General features: G+C 49.6%; 1 protein-coding gene and 1 long non-coding RNA gene across 5 annotated transcripts in view; one reads left to right on the top strand and one right to left on the bottom strand.

Moving 5' to 3' along the window:
- On the bottom strand, nt 1–14,823 carry ZSCAN22 (zinc finger and SCAN domain containing 22). 3 transcript variants are annotated; one of them, XM_009436589.5, is made up of 3 exons: nt 14,735–14,823; nt 6,685–7,138; nt 1–4,103 (listed from the first exon to the last, which is right to left on the bottom strand). In XM_009436589.5, exons 2-3 carry the CDS (start codon nt 7,085–7,087, stop codon nt 3,028–3,030), a joined length of 1,479 nt encoding a protein of 492 aa, XP_009434864.2. In that variant the 5' UTR covers nt 7,088–7,138; nt 14,735–14,823; the 3' UTR covers nt 1–3,027. The 3 variants fall into 3 exon arrangements, with proteins under 3 accessions (XP_009434864.2, XP_016792484.2, XP_009434865.2); XM_016936995.4 differs by having other exon boundaries at nt 6,701–7,138; XM_009436590.5 differs by lacking the exon at nt 14,735–14,823 and adding an exon at nt 13,306–13,428.
- The window catches only part of LOC107969834 (uncharacterized), a 12,777-nt gene continuing 2,636 nt past the window's right edge, over nt 14,576–24,716 (top strand). The window contains exons 1-2 of one of the 2 annotated variants that reach the window (XR_001711964.3): nt 14,828–15,021; nt 16,275–16,361. This is a non-coding gene — a long non-coding RNA (uncharacterized LOC107969834). Of the gene's footprint in view, nt 15,022–16,274; nt 16,362–24,716 lie in introns of both variants that reach the window. The other variant, XR_001711965.4, reaches the window with a different exon arrangement.

Below are 24,716 nucleotides of genomic sequence, written 5' to 3'. Positions count from 1 at the left end.
TTTGTTGAGTACAGTCATGTTTATTGAAATTGCTGACATATTTGGATATGCTGTCAAATCCTAGTGCTTCCAGTTCCTGGCAGTGTGACTTTGGTCAGTTACATTCTCTAAGCCACTTCCTCTTCTATAAAACAGGGATGGTTGTGTGAGGACTGAGACGTATATAAATTATTTGGTAGACCGGGCAGCACACACAGGCTCTGAGTAGATTCTCTTTTTTCTCCCTCATCTCCTCCCCTTTTAGACAGACATGGACAGATATGTCTCAACGACCAAATGGGTGAAGATGCTCAGAGCATCAAGGGGATGGAGATCCAGTTCTTGTGACAGAGACTGAGCAAGTAGGAGGCAAAGAGAGGTGATGATGATTGCTGTGAGTCAGAGGCAGTGTGCAGGGCCAGGCTTTGGGTCAGGCACTACACAAGGTGGGTCCTGTCCCTGGTTTACATATGAGGAGGTCATGGAGGTTCAGGAAAGTCACTTATCTTAGGTCCCAAAAGTAGCCACAGGGAGGAGTCAGGCTCTGCAGCCTGAATTCAGGCCCATGCCTTTTCTGTTCCCTCCAGCGTGCTGGAAGCCTGTGCAATCATTTCACTAGGAATGTGCATCTCTCCTCTCTGAGTTTTCCCCTAAGCCTGGCATCCCTCTCAGTCTCTCAGCCTCTGGCACACGATATGTGGCCCTCTCTGCCTGTGTCTGGGACTCCCTCAGAGATACTTCCACAAAGTCTCTGTCTCCCTGAGTCTTACCTTCATGTTATGAACGTTTCTCATCAGTCTCTGTGCCTCTATTTACTCTTGACATAGAGGGAATGGGCCCGAAATACAGGGAGATACATATGGAGAGATGGTGACGGTGACTAGTACACAATACGCCAGGTCAAATGGTTCACATATGATGAGACCATCACAGAAACAGAGGCATGAAGAATGATACGCTAACAGTAATGAACAGAAGCTGTAGCATCCAGTGATAGACAGGGACCCTAAAAATGGGACAGGGATGCAGCATTGTGAGAGAAGACCAGAGAACACATGGACAGAATGCTGGCAAAGACTAAGTCCATGACACCAGGGGATCTGGGGCCCTAGAAAATGACTCAATACAGTCACATTTTATTGAGGCCACTGCATGCCAGGCTTATCTGGGTGCTGGCCCCCAGGAAAATCAGATTGTTCTTGCTCTCCAGGGTTCAAGCTGCTGGGGAGACATCCATGTAAACATACATAAGGACAATATGGGGCAGAGACAGCACGGTGACTGCCTCCTGGGGGCACCAGTCACATTCATGTAAGAGACATCAGTCAGGGCCTACTGAGTCTTGTGTGTTGTAGATACTGAGAGTAAGACATGGCCCCTGCTCTCAGGAGTTTATGGTATCCTTGGAAAAGGCAGACTATAAGCTCTACAAGGAGCAAATAAGTAAAACAAGGTGGTAGGAGTTGTAAGAGAGGTATCTAGGAGGTGCTCTGGAAGCAGAGAGGGCAAGCTGAAGTCTGCTCCCGGAGAGCAGGGAGGTTTCTTTGGGCGACACTTGAAACACCTTAGATGAAAAAGGAGGGCCAGGTGCAGTGGCTCACGCCTGTAATCCCAGCACTTTGGGAGGCCGAGGCGGGTGGATCACGAGGTCAGGAGATTGAGACCATGCTGGCTAACACGGTGAAACCCCATCTCTACTAAAAATACAAAAAAAAAAAAAAAAAAAAAAATTAGCTGGGCGTGGTGGCAGGCGCCTGTAGTCCCAGCTACTCGGGAGGCTGAGGCAGGAGAATGGCATGAACCCGGGAGGCAGAGCTTGCAGTAAGCCGAGATCGCGAAACTGCACTCCAGCCTGGGCGACAGAGCAAGACTCTGTCTCAAAAAAAAAAAAGAAAAAAGAAAAAGAAAAAGAAAAAGGAGAGGAGGGTTCCAGGCACAGGTACAAAGGCACATAAGTGGGAAAATGTATGGCTCCTTCAGGGACCACAGTAGTTCCGTGTGGCTGGTGTATGGAAGGTGGAGCCATGGTATGAGATGAGGCCATTTTCACTGCACGCACAGAAAAATGACATTATTCATACACGCATATGAGGATAACTGGAGAGGTTGCTCGGGGCCCAGAGCAGCCTGCATCTCAGCATACTTATACCCTGTTCAGGAAGCTGTGCTGTAGAAGATGGGTTGGAGAGCTTTCCACCTTGGAGTGACACAGTCAGATCTAAGTAGTATCAAGAGTCCCCTGGAGAGTGATACAGGGGCAGAGAATAAAGGCAGGAAGGGGTCAGGAAGGAGACCCCGGCTATAATCCAGGCAAGAGGCAATGAGGGCTCACATAAGGTAGCAGTGGTGGAAAAGGAGGTGAATTACAGATAAGCTTTAGGTTAAAACAATAGCGCTGGTGACTGGTGGGATGTGGAAGGAAAAGGAGAGACAGGAACATGCTGGGCAGGTGTCAAGCAGCACCACTGATTACGACAGGAAACCATGAGAGAGGCAGAGTGTGGAAAAGGCATCGTGGAAGAGGCAGTCTCAAAAGTCAGCCTTGCAGTTAGGCACAAAATAGGCTGGAGTGGAAAGAGTAGGTGCCAAGGCACAGAGGTGGGCATGGCAGGTGTCCGTTCTGGGCTAAGCAGCAGAAAAGCAGGCCAGAAGAACCACATGAGAACAAGCTACAGTCTGCCCGCCCAGAGCGTCTTGGGACGCTGAGTTCTGAGAGACATGCGCCTTCATTTGCCCTGGCCCTCAGAACCAGTCTAAATCCTCAGCTCAGCTGCCTTCTCTCTGGGACAGCCCTGAGTGGGAAATAGAGGGTAGCAGTGCAGGGCCCTTCTGGAAGCTTCTCCAGCTGGCCTGAATCACCTTGTGCTCATCAGGGTTCCTCAAATGCAGAGTTGTTCCTAGACAGCCCGAGTCTGCCCTCAGGCACCTATCATTTTGACAACTCATCAATCACCCACCCCGTCTGTGGCTCTTGAGGAACTCAGGGTTTCTCTTAGACGTTGAGCCTCCGAGAAGACGCTGTGCTACGCCCCCAGGGGCGACTTCCGGTCACTGCAGCACCGTGATGTGGATCCGCAAGTGAACCATCAGGGCTGAGCTACGGCTGAAGGCCTTCCCACAGTCGCTGCACTTATAAGGCTTCTCTCCCGTGTGGATCCTCTGGTGCTCAATGAGGGAGGAGCTCTGTGCGAAGGCCTTCGGACAAACCTTACACTGATATGGCTTCTCTCCAGAGTGGATTCTCAGATGTCGGATCAGGGCTGAGCAGTCGCTGAAGGCTCGGCCACACGCGTCACACTTGTAGGGCTTCTCCCCGGTGTGGATGCGCTGGTGCTGAGTCAGGTGCGTGCTCTGGCTGAAGGCCTTCCCACACGCGTCACACTCGTAGGGCCGCTCCCCCGTGTGCACCCGCTGGTGCTGGGTGAGGTGAGTGCTGCGGCTGAAGGTTTTACCACATTCCCCACATTTGTAGGGTTTCTCTCCAGTATGAATCCTTTGGTGCTGAGTCAGGTGGGTGACTCGGCTGAAGGCCTTCCCACATTCCTTACACTCATGGGGCTTCGCCCCTGTGTGGACAACCTGGTGCTGGGCGAGGTGAGTGCTCCGGCTGAAGGCTTTCCCACACTCGCTGCAGGCATATGGGGTCTTCCGAGAATGGGTCTTCTGGTGTGCCTCGAGCGCCGAAGCACTCTGGAACATCTTCCTGCACTCGCGACACTGGGAGGGCCTCTTCCCTGAGTAGGTGTATGGAGGCTCTGTCCCATAAGCATCCACCACATCAAATTTGTCTTCTGAAGGAGGCTTCTCTTGGGAGGTGAGGGTTGGCCACGCACTAGAACTGTTCCTCGAGGCACCAGATTCACGGCCACGCTGGTCTGTGGGGACATCCTTGTAAGGCCCTGGAGTTTTCTTGAAATGGATCTGTTGGGTGACAGACTTTGTCCAGATCTCCCCTGATAGTCCAGACCTCTCTGAGCTGCCCTCAGGTTCACATGCCTTGACAAAGGCGGGTCCAAGGGAAACACCTCCCATGAGGGTCTCAGTGACCACATTTGATGGCTCTGACTCTCCCAGGTCACTCTGCTTGCAGCTTGCCTCTGTGGGCTCGGCTCCTGGATCCCATCCTGAAACAGTCCGAACCACACTGTCACTCCTCCTACCACACCAAGCCTCCCCTACTCTGCCGAGGGCCCTGGTCACACCTTGTAAGGGGAGATGTGGCCCGTTCCTAACATCTGGCCCCAGTTCCAAGGGGAAGTTTCTTATTTGGTGTCTTGGATGACAAAGGGTGCAGGGCTGTCCTCCCACACCATCCAAAACTACACCATGGGTTCTGATTTCTCCTCCTCCCAGCAAACTCGCCATCTTTCAAGGCTCCCAATTTTGGCTCAAGAGTCAAGAGGAGAAACCCTGATGTGGAACTGATCTGGAGACAGAGAGAGAGGGAGGGTCTGTCCTCGTCAGGACCCTGAGCACATGCACCCCTGCAGGCTCTGATCTCTGTGGGGTTGCAGTTCTCTCCCTCACACTCAACACCTTGCCTCTAGGCCTGGATGTGACCCCTGTAGGCTCTGATCTCTGTGGGGTGGCAGTTCTGTCCCTCACACTCGACACCTTGCCTCTAGGCCTGGATGTGTCCACAGGTGCTCAGTGAATTCTGGCTGAATGAGGGAATCCATCCAGAAGCCCACGACGGTGAAAATTTCTGCAAGTAGAACCCCAGGTAGAATATGGCTGCTGGGGGTGAGTACGCGAGGTACCCACCTGGCCTCTCAAGCCCCTACATTGTAAAGTACTATGAAGGCAGAGTGTGGCAGAGGTGCTCTTGGAGATCAGAGTGTGCATGAGGTAGAGGAATGCTCGCACTGACCTGCCCTGCATGGGTGCAAAGGACACATAATCTGGCACATCTACTGGATGGATTCCAGGGAGGAGGCAGAGACAGGTGGAATACCCACTGCTCAAGTCCACAGTGGGGCTCAGCAGTGCAGAAACTGGACTCAAACCCCAGCTCTACCACCTTAAGCAGTCCTGCCCTCATCTGGGACTCAGTCTCCCCATCTGTAAGCCATGGACGCTGTGCCACTGGCCTTCCAGGGCCACTAACCACTATCAGGCTCTTGTCGTGCTGGGCCCCAAGCACAGTGGGTGACTTCCATTGCCTCATTTCAGCTTCGACCTGCTCTCAGAAGGAGGTACTGCTGTGATTCTGTTGCAGATGGGGAAACTGAAATCCAGCTGAGGGAAGGTGTTGAGTAACTGGTACAGGATCACAGTTAGCTAGTGGCCCAGTTGGGATTTCAGCTCCAGAATGTTCTCCTCCAGGTCCACAGGCAGTCTCCCCTGCTCCCCCAGCCATCTGCTTGGCCCTGTCTCCCCCTTCCTTCCTCTACTCCAGAAACATCACACCACCTGCTTTTACCAGAATACACCAGTGCAAATCACACTGCCAGGCCTTTGACCCCACCATTCCCTCTGCATTTTGCCCTTTCTCTGAGCTTTGGCCAACCCTGTGGGAGGACGGGGCCACTCCCTCCTTCCTCTCCCTGTCTCTGTGACATCTGCTTGGGCATAGACCAACCTCTGTTCCAGAGAGGCCTGTTTCTCCCAGAGCTGAACAAATTATCCTAACAGTTGCAGTTACCATTTATTTAATCTGTGCCAGGCACCATTTCAGGTGCTGCACGGGTATTGCCTTGTATCTCTCAACACCACTAAGGTGGGCGTTTTTATTACAATCCCCATTTTACCCATGAGTAAACTGAGGCACAAGGGAGTCACATGGCCAGGAAGAGAAGCAGCGGTTGGATCTACTGAGCCTTGATGATTCAGCTGTATCCAGACTCCACATTCCTCCTGCACACTGCACGTTTCCTCCCAGTGTGTGGTATGCCCACCTCCTATCTGTTGCCAATAGGCCAGGCCAAGCCCATCTGAGACGAGCCACCACTCCCTGCTCTGGATTGTCCCAAGGCTGGGTCTTCCCTGCATCCCACTGGACCTCCCTGGGTTGGGATGTTTGTGTGGGTCTCTGTGAGTAACAGTGCCCAGCTGAGCCTGGGGTAGGTCTGACCCACCCAAATCCTGGAGGCCAGCCCAGGGTGGGCACAGAGAAGGTGCACAGGGACATCTGGTATTTCCGTCTCCCCCAACAGCCACCCCAGGCACCGAGGCCCTCGTCTGGTTTCCTCTGAGAAACAGCCAGTTGCTCACTGTTAGTCCCTGGGATTTGGTTGGCCAAACACAAACATAAGATCCCAACCAGGCCAGTGGGGGCTCAGACCAGGGGCCTCTTATTGTTATTACCCCGGGGTTTCTACATTGGTAAGACATAAGCCTGGGGTTCCTGGCTATCTGTAACCCCTTTGGAAAGAGAACCTAAAATAAGAATGAAGCTAACACAGAAAAAACCAACTGAGAAACAGAACAAGAGAGGAAGAAGAGAGTTCTGATGTTGTCAACAGATCTTCTGGATATAGCCATATCTGCTGCCTCCTTACCCTTCTTTGCTTCAGCCCATTTCAGCTCGCTTTTGGTCACCTGCAACCAAAACACACCTGTCTACAACAGTGTGTGAGAGTTACGGTAAAGTACAAATGTGAGAATGGGTGCATGAGCAACCCCAAACCAGAGCCCTGTGCTCCCATGTTCCTGTCCAGGGTGTACCCCTGGTGTGCCGTGAAGCTGCCCACGGCGCCCCTTTACCTCTCTTGTCCAGCACCTGAGTCAGATCCTCCACCAGCACAGCGGCTTCCTCTCCGCTCTTGGGACTCTGGGCTCCCACCCAGGCTTGGATCTCTGGGGGCAGCGCACCCAGGAACTGCTCCAGCACCAGCAGCTCCAGTATCTGCTCCTTGGAGTGTGCCTCGGGATGCAGCCACTGACAGCACAGCGCTCGGAGGTGGGCCAGGGCCTCGTGTGGACCAGATGCCTCCTCATAGCGGAAGTGCCGGAAGCGCAGGCGTGCAGCCTCAGAGTGAGCAATGTGGTCATGGCTGGATTCTCCGCCCTGGGAGAGGCTGGCTTCCTCTTCCTCCTCCACCTTCACTTGAAGGAAGCTGTCCTCTTCCCACGGCACTGGGCTCAGGGAGTGCTTGGGGATGGCCATTGGGCCGCAGTGCTCAGTGAGACACAGGATGCCGGAGCCTTGGAACTGGGCCTGCAGGAATGTCAGAGCTTCAGCATCACATGGAACCTGGGCCCTGCCTCATGCCTACAGAGCAGGGAAAACACAGGCTTGTGGCCTGTGAGATGTGAAAGACTCTCACAAAGACATAGACAATCCTCATAATTAGGACAGCACCCACTTGGTGCTGAGCACTGTTCTAAGCTACTGCTGCTTGCATGTAGACTCATTTAAAACTTACAACAAACACCATCCTGGCTAACATGGTGAAAACCCGTCTCTACTAAAAATACAAAAAAAATTAGCCAGTCGTGGTGGCGGGCACCTGTGGTCCCAGCTACTCAGGAGGCTGAGGCAGGAGAATGGCATGAACCCGGGAGGCGGAGCTTGCAGTGAGCCGAGACTGCGCCACTGCACTCCAGCCCGGGCAACAGAACAAGACTCTGTCTCAAAACAAAAACAAACAAACAAAAAACTTACAACAAACTCAGGAGGTGGGACTTTCTACCTATTTTATGGATGGAAAAACAGACACTCAGGAGGAAAATATTTGCCCAAAGTCCCTCAGTTAGTGAAGGGTTAACAGAGAGCTAAGCTACAAACCCACGCAAACCTACAGCCAGCCTGTTTAAGGCGTGCTCCTCCCCAACAGAGCCAAGTCTTTCTCCCTCTGTTCCCCAGGTAGCCACATGGTCATTCTCTCACTTTATTTGCTAATTATTTTGTAGTGTTTGAGATTGATACATAATTGACTTTCGCCTTTCCTCTTTTCTAATGCACATATTTAAGGCTATAAATTTCTCTCTAAACACAGCTTCAGCTATACATCACAAGTTTGATATGTTGTATCTTCATTATCATTTAGTTAAAAATATTTTCTAATTTCTGTTACAATTTCTACCTTACTCATTAATTATTTTTTAAAATTTATTTTATTTTTTTGAGACGGAGTCTCCCTCTGTCGCCCAGGCTGGAGGGCAGTGGCACTATCTCGGCTCACTGCAACTCCGCCTCCCGGGTTCAAGCAATCCTCCTGCCTCAGCCTCCCAAGTAGCTGGAACTACAGGTGTGCACCACCATGTGAGGCTAATTTTTGTATTTTTAGTGGAGACGGGGTTTTGCCATGTTGGCGGGGCTGGTCTCGAACTCCTGACCTCAAGCGATCTGCCTGCCTCGGCCCCGCAGAGTGCTGGGATTACAAGCATGAGTCACCATGCCCAGTCCCATTGGTTAAAACTCTCCTGCTTCATTGCCAAACAACGGGGGGTTTTCTAGTTGTCTTTTTATTACTGATGTCTAGATTAAGTCTGTTGTGGTCAGAAAACATGCTATGATGGATTTCGATCATTTAAAATTTGCTGAAACTTGGTTTGTGACCCAGTGTATGGTTAATTTTGGTTAATGTTCCATGAATACTTGAAAATAATGCAAAGTCTTCTTAACTATGACACCAAAAGCATAAGTAACAAAAGAAAAAATAAATAAACTGGACTTTATCAAAATTAAAAGCTTTTGTGATTTGAAGGACCACATCAAGAAAGTGAAAAAGCAGCCCACAGAGTGGGAGAAAATATTTGCAAATCATATATTTGATAAGGGACCTGTATCTAGAACAACTCCATAGTAAAAAGATGAATAATACAATTTAAAAATGAGCAAAGAATGTGACTAGACATTTCTCCAAGGAAGATACACAAATGGGCAATAAATACACAAAAAGATGCTTAACATCACTAGCTACCAGGGAACTGCAAATGAAAACCACAATGAGATAGCACTTCACACCTGCTGGGATGCCTATAATCAGATAACATGTGTAGGCAAGGATATGGAGAAACTGTAATCCTCATATGCTGCTGCTGGGAATGTAAGATGGGCTGGCCAGTGTGGGAAGTACAGTCTGGGAGTTCCTCAAAAGCTTAAACAGAGTTACCCCATGACCTAGCAATTCTACTCCTACGTATAGACCCAAGAGAAATGAGAATATGTCCTCACAAAACTTGATACATAAATGTGCATAACAGCATTACTCATAACAGCAAAAAAGGAGAAACAATCCAAATGTCCACCCGATGAATGGATAAAATGCTGTATATACCTATAATGGAACACTATTCACCATAAATAGAAATGAAGTACTGATTAATGCTACAACATGGATGAACCTTGAAAACATGATGCTAAGTAAAAGAAGAAAGACACTGCAGGGCGCGGTGGCTCACACCTGTGATCCCAGCACTTTGGGAGGCTGAGGTGGGCGGATCACCTGAGGTCAGGAGTTCAAGACCAGCCTGGCCAACACAGTGAAACCCCGTCTCTACTAAAAAATACAAAAATTAGCTGTAATCCCAACTACTCAGGAGGCTGAGGCAGGAGAATCTCTTGAACCTGGGAGGCAGAGGTTGCAGTGAGCCGAGAGTACACCACTGCACTCCAGCCTTGGCGACAGAGGTAGACTCCATCTCAAAAAAAAAAAAAAAAAAGCATATTAGTGTTTGTCAGAGGCTGAAGAGAGACAAAAATAAGAGTGGTTGCTAATGGGTTTGGGAATTTCTTTTGGGGATGATAAAAATGTTCTGGAGGCCAGGCGCGGTGGCTCACACCTGTAATCCCAGCACTCTGGGAGACCGAGGCAAGTAGATCATGAGGTCAGGAGTTCAAGACCAGCCTGACCAATATGGAGAAACCCCATCTATACTAAAAATACAAAATCAGCCGGGCGTGGTGGTGCATGCCTGTAATCCCAGCTACTTGGGAGGCTGAGGCAGAAGAATCCCTTTAACCTGGAAGGTGGAGGCTGCAGTGAGCCGAGATTGTGCCATTGCACTCCAGCCTGGGCAACAAGAGTGAAACTCCATCTCAAAAAATAAAATAAAATAAAAATACAGCTTTAAAAAAAATAATGTTGGCCAGGCACAGTGGCTCATGCCTGTAATCCCAACACTTTGGGAGGCCAAGCTGGGCCGATCACGAGGTCAAGAGATCGAGACCATCCTGGCCATCATGATTAAACCCCGTCTCTATTAAAAATACAAAAAAATTAGCTGGGCATGGTGGAGTGTGCCTGTAGTCCCATCTACTTAGGAGGCTGAGGCAGAAGAATCTCTTAAACCCAGGAGGTAGAGATTGCAGTGAGCCGAGATCACGCCACTGCACTCCAGCCTGGCAACAGAGACTCCATCTCAAAATAATAATAATAATAATAATAATAATAATAATGTCAGCTGGACGCAGTGGCTCACACCTGTAATCCCAGCACTTTGGGAGGCTGAGGCAGGTGGATCACAAGGTCAGGAATTCGAGACCAGCCTGGCCAGCATGGCGAAACCCCATCTCTACTAAAAATATGAAAACTAGCCAGGTGTGGTAGCGGGGGCCTGTAATCCCAGCTACTTGGGAGGCTGAGACAGGAGAATTGCTTGAACCCGGGAGGTGGAGGTTGCAGTGAGCAGAGATTGTGCCACTGCACTCCAGCCTGGCCGACAGAGTGAGATTCTGTCTCAAAAAAAAAAAAAAAAAAAGTGCATTTGATAATTGTTGGGTGTTCTCTCCCTTATTTAAGTCAGGCCTCTACACAAAAGACGCCTTATCAGTAAGTCTCTGTGCTTCTACACTGCTTTATTTGCTCTTTACCACCTGATGTGTGATACACTTACGTGGTTACTTGTTTATTATTTACTTGTCCCTGTTGGAGTATCAGCACATTAAGGGCAGGGGTTTTTGTTTAGGTCTTTGCTTTATCCCCCGTGTCTACAGCATTGCTGGGCACATACATCAAGAATAATACTTTTGTTCAGCACACCCCCATTAGGTGCCTACTCTGTGCCCAGCACTGTACTAGGAATGCAAATACGGGGAAGGCATGGGTGCTGTGCTCAGTGACCTCAACGGAAGGACAGCGACCAACACATGATAAGATAATCATGATGATGGATATGGGTATAGTGTGCAACAGGAATAAAAGAAAATGGGAACAGACAGTCAGTGGGAACCTACTGGCTACCAGGCCACACTAGCCTTTGGCATCTGTTATCCCATTCAAGCCTTAGCACCACCCTGTGAGTCAGTATTACCACTCCCATTTTCAAAGTTGGGGAAAGTCAGCTGCTAGAGTCATCTGGTCAGTAGGAACAAAGCTAGTGTTTGAGCTCAGGCTATCTGCGGTCTTTCCTCCACACTCAAAGCCTTTCCAAATTCTAGAACTGTGAGCACTGAATGCTGGTCAGGGCCAGCAAAAAACTACTTTCATGTACTATTGGTGAGGGCAATCAATTAGAATATCTTTGGCAAACAATTTGGCAGTATGTTGTAAGAGCTTTAAAATGACTGTGCTCTCTGCCTCGATATTAATTCTACTTCTCAGAATCTAGCCCCTTTTCTAGATGGGGGTGCTACCAACATTCAGAGGGAGATAATACTTTCTTTTTGAAAAAAATTTTTTTTTCTCCAGACGGAGTCTTGCTTTGTCGCCCAGGCTGGAGTGCAGTGGCGCAATCTCGGCTCACTGCAAGCTCTGCCTCCTGGGTTCACGCCATTCTCCTGCCTCAGCCTCCCGAGTAGCTGGGACTACAGGCACCCACCACCACACCCAGCTATTTTTTTTTTGTACTTTTAGTAGAGACGGGGTTTCACCGTATTAGCCACGATGGTCTCGATCTCCTGACCTCATGTTCCGCCCACCTCAGCCTCCCAAATTGCTGGGATTACAGGCATGAGCCACTGCGCCTGGCCGCATGTAGCCAACGCTTAACTTTTTAAGAAACTGCCAGGCTGTTTTGCAAATTGGCTAAACCATTTTGCATTCCCACCAGTTGTGGATGAGGGTTCCAATTTCTCTACATCCTTACCAAGGTATTTTATACTATGGTAGTTCCCCCTTATCTGCAGGGGATGTGTTCCAAGACCCTCCAGTGGATGCCTGAAACCATGGATATTACTGAACCTTATATATTCTATATTTTTTCTTATACATATATACCCTTGATAAAGTTCATAAGTTAGGCATAGTAAGAAATTAACAACAATGACTAATAAAATAGAACAATTATAACAATACACTGTAATAAAAGCTATATTAATGTGGTCTTTCTCTCTCTCTCAAAATATTTTATTGTACTATATTCACCAAAACTGAAGATGAGGGGTGACTACTGTATTACTTTTCTTGACATTCTCTACTTCCCACAGTGAATTTGTTTTCTCTTATAGTCAGGAAGAATACCCTAAATTAAGTGTAACCTCTCCTAGGAGACCTCAACACTTTGCTTTGGCCACATACTACTCCTTACTCAAAGACTTAGCCTCTCCCTCTCCCATCCACGACTCCCACAGTTTTAAGTATTTGGAGTTCTTTTTCCTTTCCTTCAATGTCAGCCAGGACACTCAGTGTGCCTGGAGTCTCTGCTCAAGGAAGTCACCCTGGACAGAGATGCAGGAGGCCTGAGAAACAGCAATGGCCTTGGGCACAGGAAGAAGAGAACGTTACTCTAAAACAAGACCCCAATCCTGAAACCTTTTGGTGACAGCTGGTGACCTCTGGTGACCTCTGGCAAAGCTGTGTTTAAGCCCCTTCACTGCACTGTAAAGTTCTCTTGGGTCTCTTGTGGCCTTTCTAAACCCCTTGTTGCCCCTGCTGTTCTCGAGTTCTGAAATCCGTCTCTGACTGATTCCTCTGGGCTCTCTAGGCCTCATCTTAGCTGCCACTTTCTTCAGGTGTCATCCCAGATACCTGGTACTAGTCTAAGTCCTCTTCCCAGAGTGCCCTGGGTAACTCTTTGCTAGTTCTGTACTGTTTCCTCAGAGAGGCTGGGCTGTCCTGGAGCCACAGCACACAGGACTTGCCCTATAGCAGGTTCACAATAAGCAGGCATTAAGCAAATTGAATGACCAGGAAAGGCTGAGCATGGTTACCCAAGAATGTAGGGAATCATGAGGGGAAGGAGGAGCAAGGGTGGCAGGGATGACAATAGATGCTGCAACAGCTTCCAAGTTCTCTTTTGCACCCCTGGAACACCTGTTCTGGAGAAATCCCTCATGACAGTCTCTGAAATACATGTATGTGAAACTTCCTCAGCCTCCTCAGCCAACCTCAACTCCTGTCAGGTTGAGGTTCCCCATCCACAGCTGCTTTACCAACCAAGGAGGGTGGTTCTTTTCATTTCTCACACATGGATTATACCAAGCCTGATAATGGTACCTACCTCAGAGGGTTGCTATGAGATTATGTGAGGTGATTTATTATAAGTGTCCAGCACAGGCCTGGTGCACAGTAAACATGCAGTAGATGTATGGATACCATAGCCCCCTGCTACACGTAAGCAAACACTGGGGGACATATCCATAAGCCCAGCTGAATGACCACTAGTCACTCAGTTTCAGCTGCAGACATGGCAAAGCACAAATCCTCTCTCATATGCTTGGTAAACTGTTTGTGGATCACCCAAGTTTTAGTCTCCCTGATAAAAATCTCAGTCCATCAGATATTAACACATATTATCTCAGGTACAGTCTGTCAGCCACAGCCTTCAAAATACCCAGACACAGGAAATATCTCAATGTCACCTATAATCAGTCAAATAAACACAGGCCTGGCCAGGCATGGTGGCTCATGCCTATAATCCCAGCACTTTGGGAGGCCTAGGCAGGTGGATCACCTGAGGTCGGGAGTTCCAGACCAGCCTAACCAACATGGTGAAAGCCCGTCTCTACCAAAAATACAAAAATTAGCCAAGTGTGGTGGCCAGTGCCTGTAATCCCAGCTACTCGGGAGGCTGACGCAGGATAATCGCTTGAACCCGGGAGATGGAGGTTGCAGTGAGCCGAGATTGCGCCACTGCACTCCAGCCTGGGCAACAGAGCAAGACTCCGTCTCAAAAATAAACACAGGCCCTCGCAGCATTTCCATCACACAGTATTATTCTGATCACAGTCATTCATAATCTTAGTCACCATCTCAAGGACACACAAAGAATATCAGTCACACTTGAAATCCCACCGTCACACGCTCACCCTCTCACAGTATCTCACAACCCACGTAGGAAGTCTCAAACGGCAATCATCTCTGTCAGTCACACACTCCATGGTTAGTGTTACACTCAACCTATCAGAATCACACACTCCAACCCGTCAGATACACACACCCAAGAGGTGTCAGACACAGAACCGCCTATCAGACACATAAACGGGTCCGCCCCGCACCCTCCCAGGCCACTGGTCCTACATTTTATCTGTTATCTGTCCGCCCGCTCCACACTTCGTCCGCCCCACACCCGGTCAATCAGTCCATCCGACACACACTCCGTCAGTCCGACACATTCTCCCTCGGTCCGTCCGGCACTCAGTGTGTCAGTCCGCACCACATTCGGTCCGTGAGTCTGTCCACACCGGGTCCGTCAGTCCGTGCACACACGGTCCGTCCACACCTGGTCCGTCAGTCCGTCACATCCTCTGCGCGTGTGTCCGGCACTCGCAGTCCGTCTACTCACGTCCCCTAGTCAGCCTCTCACTCTCTACCCGCTGGGCGGTACCCCGCATCTCGCTCTGGCCGCCCCAGAGGTTCGCGGCTTCTGGACCTGCTGTGCCCCTCTCCAGCCTGGACCAGGACGGAGAACACCCCCGAAACCACCTCACCAGCACAGCCGGCGGACCCTTCCGGAGGTGGCCGCAGAGACTAGCCAACTTGCGCGCCCGCCGACCCGGACCACAGCTCCCAGCACACCTCACGGGCCCACGCCCGCCAGGACTACAATTCCCGGCGTCCTCCGGAAGCTCAAGTGTACCCAGGCGCGGTGCCTGCTGGGAATTGTAGTTGACGTTGGTCAGCACGGAGGCCACAGGATCCCAGCCCGGCCTTTGTGGGACTGAGGTGGCGCTGAGTGGGAGAGCAGCAGGCGATGCGCGAAAGGCGGGACTTGGAGGTGAGGGAAATGTGAAGGCTGAGGGTGAGAGTGCCTGTGTGAGGCTGAGGGTGGCTTTGGGAGGGCTGAGGGTGTTTGTGTGAGGGGTGAGGGGTAAGGGTGAGGCAAGAAGATCGGGTCTGGAGGCAGGGGAACCTAAGGACTTCCTAGAAGTAAATCAAATGGAAACTGCAGCTATGGTAGGAAATACCCTCTCCATTTATGCAGGGCGTACATGGAGTAAATCACTTTGTAACTTTACTTCGTCCTCTTCATTTACATAGGGCATATACCAAGTAACCAATGGAAACCTCTAGAGGGTATTTAAACCCCAGAAAATTCTGTAACCGGGCTCTTGAGCCCCTATGCTCCGGCCTGCTCCCATACAGTGGAGTGTACTTTCATTTTCAATACATCTCTGCTTTTGTTGCTTCATTCTTTTCTTTGTGCATTTTGTCCAATTATTTGTTCAAGATGCCAAGAACCTGGACACTCTCCACCAGTAACAAGGGTTCCTGGGTGAGAGGTGAGGGTGCCCATGTTAGGAGTGAGGGGAGAGGGTGCCTGTCTGAGGGCTTGTGGGTGTGAGTGTCTGTGTGAGTACTGAAGGTGCCTTTGTGAGAGGTGAGCGGTGTGGTTGCCTATGTCAGGGTGTGTATTGAGTGTAGCTATGTGTGGCTCTCTGTGAACACATGTAATCATTTTTATAAATGTGTATCATTTTTTACTGAATTTGAGCTGGGCGTCTGTCTGCATGAGTCACTCTGTGACCAGGTTTGTGGGCTGTTCTGTGTGCTTACTCTGCATGTGTGTGACCTGTGATTTAATCGTCATATGTGATAATCATGCAGCTGTGTTTGCCTGCACCAGGTGTAATTGTGTCTGAGACAGATACTTAGAGGTAACGGGGTGGACCTGACACAGTATAAAGGCCCTAGACTGTGTGTGATGTTGTTACGGTGACTGTGAATGGTAGTGTGATTGTGTGATTCAGTCGATGCCTGGACTGTGTGTGAGAATGTATCTTCTCTCTGTGTGTGTGTATGTGTAAGAGACATTGAGCAGGAGACTCTGGCTTGGGGCCCGATACATAGAGGTTGGTGGCCCAGCCTATGTTCAGGTGAGGCCTTTTTGAGGCAGGGCGTGTATGATTGCTTGGTGGTGCTGGTGGTGTTTGTTGGCCCCAGCCTGTGCTCACATCCCCTATTGTTCTCAGACTTTGCCCTGCAGACTGCTAGCAGCTGGAATGAGCATATATTCTTTTCCTTCCACAGATAAATACTGAGCACCCACTACAGGCAGCCAGCACCACTGCAGATTGGATACTGCTATGATGATAAGCATGGCCTGCCTTTATGGAGGTGATGTTATTGTGTGGGGAGGCAGATGGTAAACAAAGAAGTCATTTTTCTGAGAAGTTGGTATTTAAGCTGAGGCCTGAATAGAGCAAAGAACTCAGGGAGAGTAAGTTCAAGGTAGATGGAACACAAATGCCCACGTCAGGAGGAGGCATGGATGAGGAAGACTGGCTGGGGTGGATTAAGGGAAGGAGATGGGAGGGGACAAGGACAGAAAAGGGAGGCCTGTGGGGGCAGATCTTGAAGGGCTTGTGAGCCACATACGACTTTATTTATTTTTTGTAGAGACAATGTCTCACTATGTTGCCTAGGCTGCTTTTGAACTCCTGGCCTCAAGCAATCCTCCTGCCTCAGCCTGTCAAAGTGCTGGGATTACAGGCGTGAGCCACACTTGGCTCACATACAGACTTTGATTTCCACCTTGAGAGAAGTGGGAGCTATGGGAGGCCTTTGAGCAGAGGAGGGCTGTGCTGTGACTTAGCTCTTCATAGGAATTCTCTGGCTGCTGCAGGAGAAGACTGTCAAGATGAGAGTGGAGTCAGGGAGACCAAAGATGCAATTGCTTTGAGAGTACTGGCACCTGAGGCAGGCAGCTCAGATCAGGGTGGTCAAACGGTGGTGTGGTAGAGATGCTGACAGGTGGTCAGATCTGGATCTGTTTTGAAGGTGTATCAGGGGTGTCCACTCTTTTGGCTTCCCTGGGCCACATTAGAAGAATAATTGTCTTGGGCCACACATAAAATATACCAACGATGGCGGATGAGTTTATTAAAAATCGCAAAAAAAAATCTCATGTTTTAAGAAAGTTTATGAATTTGTGTTGGGCTGCATTCAAAGCTGTCCTGGGCCACATACAGCCCGTGGGCTGTGGGTTGGACAAGTTTGGTATAGATGATAGGGTTGATGGGTTGAAGTACAGTGTCCAAGGGGTGAGCAAGGCTGACCCAGGTGCCTGATAGTGCCCTCTGATTATGGGTGGGAGGAGGGTGTATGTGTTTGCTAGGACTGCCATAACAAAATACCACAGATTTGGTGGCTTAAACGATAGTTTAAAGTTTATTTTCTGGGCCAGGCGCGGTGGCTCATGCCTGTAATCCCAGCACTTTGGGAGGCCGAGGTGGGTGGATCACGAGGTCAGGAGTTCAAGATCAGCCTGGCCAAGATGGTGAAACCCCATCTCTACTAAAAATACAAAATAAATAATAAATAAATAAAATAAAATCAGCCGGGCGTGGTGGCAGGTGCCTGTAATCCCAGCTACTAGGGAGGCTGAGGCAGGAGAATGGCGTGAACCCGGGAGGTGGAGTTTGCAGTGAGCCGAGATCACGCCACTGCACTCCAGCCTGGGTGACAGAGCGAGATTCCATCTCAAAAAAAAAAATTTTTTTTTTATTTTCTGACAGATCTGGAGGCTGGAAGTCCAAGTCCCCAGATCAAGGTGTCAACAGGTTTGGTTTCTCTTGAGGCCTCTCTCCTTGGCTTGTAGATGGCTGCCTTCTCACTGTGTCCTCACATGGCATTTCCTCTGTTTGCACATGCCCCTACTGTCTCTCTCTCCTTATAAGGACACCAGTCATGTTGGATTAGGACCCATCCATATCTTCTTTAACCTTAATTACTTATTTAAAGGTCTTATCTTCAAATACAGTCATATTCTGAGGTATACTGGGGGTTAGGACTTCAACATATGAATTTTGGGGGGACACAATTCAGTCCATAACGGGTGAATGGACAGTGGCATCAGTGTGGGGATCCTTAGACCCCTTTTCAGGGAGATTCTAAGGAGGAAACGAGTGAGATAGGGCAGCAGCTGGAGGGGACTCTGGTGTCAGGGAGAGGAAGAAGAGCCCTGGTTGACATTTAATGGGTATAGGGTGACTTGGAAAGCCAATGGAATCTCTCCTCATTGGCTCCTTTTCTGCCTAGATTGTGAGTCTGTGCTGTTAGGCCTGAGAGGGGTCCTGCCCTTTACATAGCCGAGGCCAGGGTATCCTTGATGCCTTGTACAGGGCTAGGTACTAAGAGTTGGCTGAGGAATGACTGAATGACTGGCAGACCAACAATGTTCCCTTGCCTGGAGCTGCATAGCTGGATTCTCCTCATTCATCTCCTGCACCCACCATGGCACCTGTAGTCAATACTGCAGACCTTGGAAGGCCCTTTCCCTTGGCCACCCCTTTTGTGCTTGTGCTCTGTTCAATCAGCATTCAGGCCTCTGGACTCTCCTGAGTGGATGCTCCTCCTTTCCTCTCTCCCTTTGTCTCTTTCTTATCCTCTCCCCAGATTTCAAACCTTATCTTTTTCAGGGAGTATTCACTTTAATTTGGCAATTGTATCAGCTATTGCTCTGTAACAAACAGCTATGACACCTCTGTGGCCCACAGCAAAAAAAGTGCTTATTTTTGTCATGTGTCTGAGGGTTGGCTGATCTGGGCTGGGCTCAGCTGGGCTTGGCTCTAGGCTGCAGTTTGGGTCCAGGTCTGCTGTATTTGTCTTGCAAGGCTCACAGGAAAAATTCTTCTCATCCTGATGGCAGAGACACAATGGGCTTTAGGCCTGGACTCAGGACTAGCATGCTATCACTTCCACTCAGATTCTGTTGGCCACATCAAGTCACATGGCCACACCCAAACTCAAGGAATGGGTGGGGACATCAAATTTGCCTTTACTGGGAAGAACCATAAATATGGCCGTGGGTGTATATATGCAAGGAGCAGTGAAGAATTGAGCTAGTAATTCAATCCACTACAATAATACTTTTGGTTTCTTTTCTTTCCATGTAGAAAGCCAACAAAATCATTTGTGACCCTGGTTTCTTTCAGTTCAAGGCATGTGGTGATCATGCCTAAGAGTATCTTTGTTTACCTGAGGACCTTGGGCCATGCCAAGTATTTGTCAACAATGTGATTTATGGTGAGGATCTTAGGCCACACTGTAACAGTCTGACCACTAGAGGGGTGGAGACTAAGTGACTAAAGTCAGTCAGGTGGGCACTCCATGCCCACATGATCATCACCTAGTAAATGTCCGGAACACCAAGGCTTGGGTGAGCTTCCTTGGTTGGTGCTACTCTATATTGTCAGTCATTGCTGGGAGAATTCAGCAGTCTCTACAACAGCTGTACCTCCTCTCTTCTGGTTGCTGCCCTATGCATCTTTTATCTTTGTGATTTTAATCTGTATCCTTTGACTATAAACCGTAAATGTTAAGTATATCAGTTTTCTATGTTCCTCTAGTGAATCTTCACACCTGAGGATCTTGGGGACCCCCACATAGAGGCCAGCTAGAGGCCAGATCTCAGCCTGACAGCCAGAGAACCCCTGAGCAATGTTACAGGGGAGAGTGGGAACACATGCAGGGCTCCCAGGAAGCATTTAATCAACATCTGGATTGAGCAGTGGCTCCCAGTTACTACTTTGCCTTTGCCTCAAGTCAGCTAAATGGGTCAACTTGCTTCTTCAGGTGGAACCCAATCATTCCATTGTCTCCCATGCTCAATAGGACTTTATATTCTAGAACTGCCTCCTCAGTTCTAGAATTCCAGTAAATACCTCTGGGCATTGGTAAAAGGGAAGGAAATACTTCTGCCACCTTGGCCTTATCCATTAACTCAAGTATTTTCGTCCTGAAAAGTGAGTGCCTTTTAGCTAGGGGCACTGGGCAAGTGATTTAACCTCTCAAAGTCTCAGCTCCCTGATGTATGAAGTGGGAATAAAAATACATCCCAGGCTGGCTAAGAGGATGGAATGGGACAATCTACTTAAAGTGCTTCTAAAGTGCTCAGTAAAATCTTAACGAACATCATCACTGTCTCAACTAGTTTTAGTGACGTCCTCATGCTGAAGCTGAGGAACACACAAAATTTTCTTCTTAAAGAGCTAGACTCTGTGACACACACTTCAGCATATAAATTTTACGTTTTTGGTTCTGGGGAATAAAACCCCAAACCATATGGTCCACCTTAATACAAGGCACAAACAACTGCAAAAGCATCTTTTAAAAATATGTATTTTTTTGGGCGGGCGCAGTGGCTCATGCCTGTAATCCCAACACTTTGGGAGGCCGAGGTGGGTGGATCACGAGGTCAGGAGTTCAAGATCAGCCTGGCCAAGATGGTGAAACCCCATCTCTACTAAAAATACAAAAAGCTGGGTTTGGTGGCTGGGGCCTGTAATCCCAGCTACTCGGGAGGATGAGGCAGGAGAATCACTTGAACCCAGGAGGCGGAGGTTGGCAGTGAGCCGAGATTGCGCCACTGCACTCTAGCCTGGGCGACAAAGCAAGACTCCGTCTCAAAAAAACAAAAAAACAAAAAAACAAAAAACAAAAAAAAAACACATTTTTTAAATTTCATTTTTGTCTTGGCAAAAACTGAAATAAAGTCTTCTAGGACTGCTGAGAGGAAACCTGTTCATACCTGTGTACCTCCTACCACTTGGTTAGCATCCATGGGAACCTAATTAAAGTGGAAGTGGCCATTGTGCCCCTTGATGATTATGGAGAAGTATCTCCATGTGACATCTGAAAGACATATCCTAGGCCCACTCCCAGCTTCCTCACCCGCCCCGGTGACCCTGAAGGGAGAAATGTATAATAGGGGCTGCTCACACTGACCCTGATTTCCTCACACTCACAGTCCCTCTTCACCTGCCACCCCGGTGCAAAGGACAGCACACCAAGGATAGATGGGAGGATCTCTGCCATATTTGGCACATGCCCAGTTCACTGACATGCAAGAACCAAAGTGTCACTGAAGGCTTTCTGATATCCATGTATTCACATGGTTTTCCCTGGGAATGAATTCTCTGGTGCTGGGCCAGGAATCTGCTCTGGCGGAAGGCTTTGCCACACTCACAACACTCAAAAGGGCTTCTCTCCAGGGAATCCTCTCATGCAGTACAAGAGTTGTGGCCTCCTGGAAGGTTTTCTGACATATATGGCATATGAATGGCTTGGTACATGCATGCACATGCTGGTGCTGTGTGAGGTGTGTGCCACGGCTGAAAGGGTCGTTCCCCAGCGTGTACCTGGTAATGCTCGGTGAGGTGTGTGTGCCACGGCTGAAAGGGTCGTTCCCCAGCGTGTACCTGGTAATGCTCGGTGAGGTGTGACATCTGGATGCAGGACTTGCCACACTCGTTCCACTTGTAGGGCTTCTCCCCATTGTGAGTCCTCTGATGGAGGGCGAGGGATGAGGTTTGCATGAAGGCTCTTCCACAGTCACCACACATGAAGGGCTTCTCTCCCACGCGGACTTGCTCATGCTGGGTGAGAAACTTGCTGTGGCTGAAAGTCTTCCCACATTTTCCACATGCATAAGGATGCTCGCCCGTGTGCACCTGCTGGTGTAGGACCAGGGCTGAGGAGTCACCGAATGGCTTCCTTTACTCACCACATATGTATGGCTTCTCACCGCTGTGGATCTTGAGGTGCTGGGTCAGGTAGGACCCCTGGCTGAAGCCCTTTCCACATTCTGCACACACATAGGGCCACTCACCTGTGTGTACCCGCTGGTGCTTGCTGAGGGATGAGCTGTGGCTGAAAGCTTTCCCACATTCCTGACATGCATACAGCTTCTCTCCCGTGTGGCAGCGTATGTGCTCAGCCAGGGACAAGCTGGGGCTGAATGCCTTGCAGCACACCCGGCACTCGTAGGGCCTCTCACCCGTGTAGGTTCTGTGGCATGCAAGGCGGGCCGAGAAGTCAGCAAAGGCTTTGCTGCTCTTGGCAGGCAAATGGCTTTTCCCCGGTGTGGAATCACCGGTGCTGTACAAGGTGTGTGCTCTCGCTGAAGGTGCGTCCACACTCACCACACACGTATGGCTTCTCACCTGTGTGCACACGCTGGTGCTTGGCAAGGGATGAGCTCTCTCGGAAGCACTTGCCACAGTGGCCACACATGTAGGGCTTCTCGCCTGTGTGGACGCACCAGTGCTTGACTAGAGATGAATTGTTGCTGAAGGTACACCCACATTCCTGGCATGCATACGGCTTCTCACCGGTGTGCTGAACAAGGTGACTTCTCTGTCCAAAGGCCTTGCCACACTCTTCGCACGTACAGGGTCTCCTTTTGTTGGGAATCTGCTGATAGCTCACAAGGCACGTATTCTTGCCAAAGGTATCTTCCCACCCACTACATGGCAGTACACCCTCCCCAGCGTGGACTCCTTGTGGCTGATTAAGGTCTGGGAAACAGCTGCAGGCCTCCCCACATACACCCTCTCCTTGGCAGGAGCACCCCGATCTAGGACTGAAACACACGTGAGACCGTTTTCCAGAATGTGGTTAGGGGTGGCTTGTGTCTCTGGGGGAGTGCCCTGATACTCAGTAACAAATGGATGCCAGCTGGAAATTCCTGCCAGGCTCCACTCTCGGCTCTTCTTCCCCTGGCTGAGTGTCACTGCTTGGCAACATCTTTCTGTTGACTGGCCTCCATGCTCCGAGACTTCTCTCAAGCTGCTGGGCCAGAAACCCTGCCTCCGGAGTCTCACTGTCACCTGCCCCCAAGGCAGAGCGCCTTTGCCTGGAGATGGCTGTGCAGCTTGGGTTCCAGGCTCTGAGTCTGAAAAAGCAGCAAAGAAACATACTCAAGGCCCAATCTGAATGTGCAGTGCCCTATGAGAGGGGATGGACAGAACCTCAGGGGAAGGCGCACCCGTGAGCTGCTGGCCATGGATCTGCAGTCTTGAGACGGGGCTCCTGCAGTTGAAGAAGTAGACAGGGGCTGAGGACAGCCTCAGGGGTGACCTAGGGAGGATGCAACCTGGGAGCAAAAGGCCCTGGGCCTGTGGCTCCACTGCATGCCACTGACTGACCATATCCCAGCTCTGGGCCTGTTTCCTAGTTTCCTCACTAAGCTGAGCACGTGCACGTCTGTAAAAAATATACATGTATTTTTGAAAGCACAAAGTTTCACATCTCTGCCTGCCAGTCACTTACCAAACAACCTTTGGTTTAACTTTTCTGTGCCTCAGTTTCCCAACCTGTAAAAGAGGGTAATGATGATAGCTCCCCTTTGATTGGTTGAGAGTACCATCAAAGGTGTTTGCTGAGCAGCCTGACCTGCAGGAGGTGCTCAGGAAAGGGGAGCTGCTGCTGTCATTTGGTGGAAGTGGGTCCCCTTATTTGGCTAGCAGGGCCTGAACACTGCCACACTCCAACACATTGTCTCCACGTTAAGGAACTCAGCATCACACAGCAAGCCCTCGAGAAGCCCACAGCCAGAGGCAGTGTGGGGGCAGCAGCATAGATGGCTGTGGCTGCCTATGGGGACCCAGCCTAGGTCCAGAGGAGGTACCCAGATGAGGTGGGGTGTCTGTGTGGACGGCTTTCTGTTTTAGAGGCAGGCGTCTGAGGCACAGCTCTTAAGCATCAAATCAGGAAGCCTCTTTCTGTGGAGCCCCAAGCCCAGTGACCCCCTTGCCCTTCCTGGGAGTCAGGAGCAGAAGGAGGGTGTGCAAGTGGCATGGCTCTAGGCAGCAAAGATGCCATGAGGTGTTCGTGTTCTGTTTCACAGTCTTTCCACAGAGTGATGCCATTCCATCCTTCTGGGAGTCTGTCCCCATCATACTCATCATAACTCATGGCATCTGCTAGCCAGAGAAGGGGACCCACTTCCACCAAATGACAGCAGCAGCTCCCCTTTCCTGAGCACCTCCTGCAGGTCAGGCCACCCAGCAAACACCTTTGGTGGTACTCTCAACCAATCAAAGGGGAGGTATCATTACTCTCTTTTACAGGTTGGGAAACTGGGGCACAGAGAAGTTAAACCGAAGGTTGTTTGGTAAACTGACTGGCAGGCGGGGACGTGAAACTTTGTGCTTTCAAAAATACATATACATGTTTTACAGAAGTACAAGTGCTCAGCTTAGTGAATTTGATAAATGCACAGCCCTGTGTAACTAGCATTCAAATTAAATTCTAGAATGTTCTGTGAGGATGGAAAAGTTCTGGAGTTGTGCTGTCCAATATGGCACCATCAGTGTCAGGTAGCTCCTGAGTACTGGAAACATAGCTGGTGTGACTGGGAAATGGAACTTGTAATTTTATTTGAATGTAATCATAACTACCATATTGGACAGCGCAGGGCTAGGACATTTCAGCACCTTAGACAGCTCCCCTGTAGTAAGTAGCCCTTCCAGGAAAGGTGTCCCAGCCTAATTTTTTTTTTTTTTTTTTTTTTTAAGACGTAGTTTTCCTCTTTTGTCCAGGCTGGGGTGAAATAGTGCAATCTTGGCTCATTGGAAGCTCTGCCCCCCAGATTCAAGCGCTTCTCCTGCCTCAGCCTCCCGAGTAGCTGGGATTATAGGCACCTGCCACCATGCCAGGATAATTTTTGTATTTTTAGTAGAGACAGGG

This window comes from Pan troglodytes, chromosome 20 (assembly GCF_028858775.2).
Source record: "Pan troglodytes isolate AG18354 chromosome 20, NHGRI_mPanTro3-v2.0_pri, whole genome shotgun sequence".
Lineage (NCBI taxonomy): Eukaryota > Metazoa > Chordata > Mammalia > Primates > Hominidae > Pan > Pan troglodytes.
The sequence above is the reverse complement of the archived record's forward strand: the minus strand, read 5'-3'. Positions and strand labels throughout refer to the sequence as shown.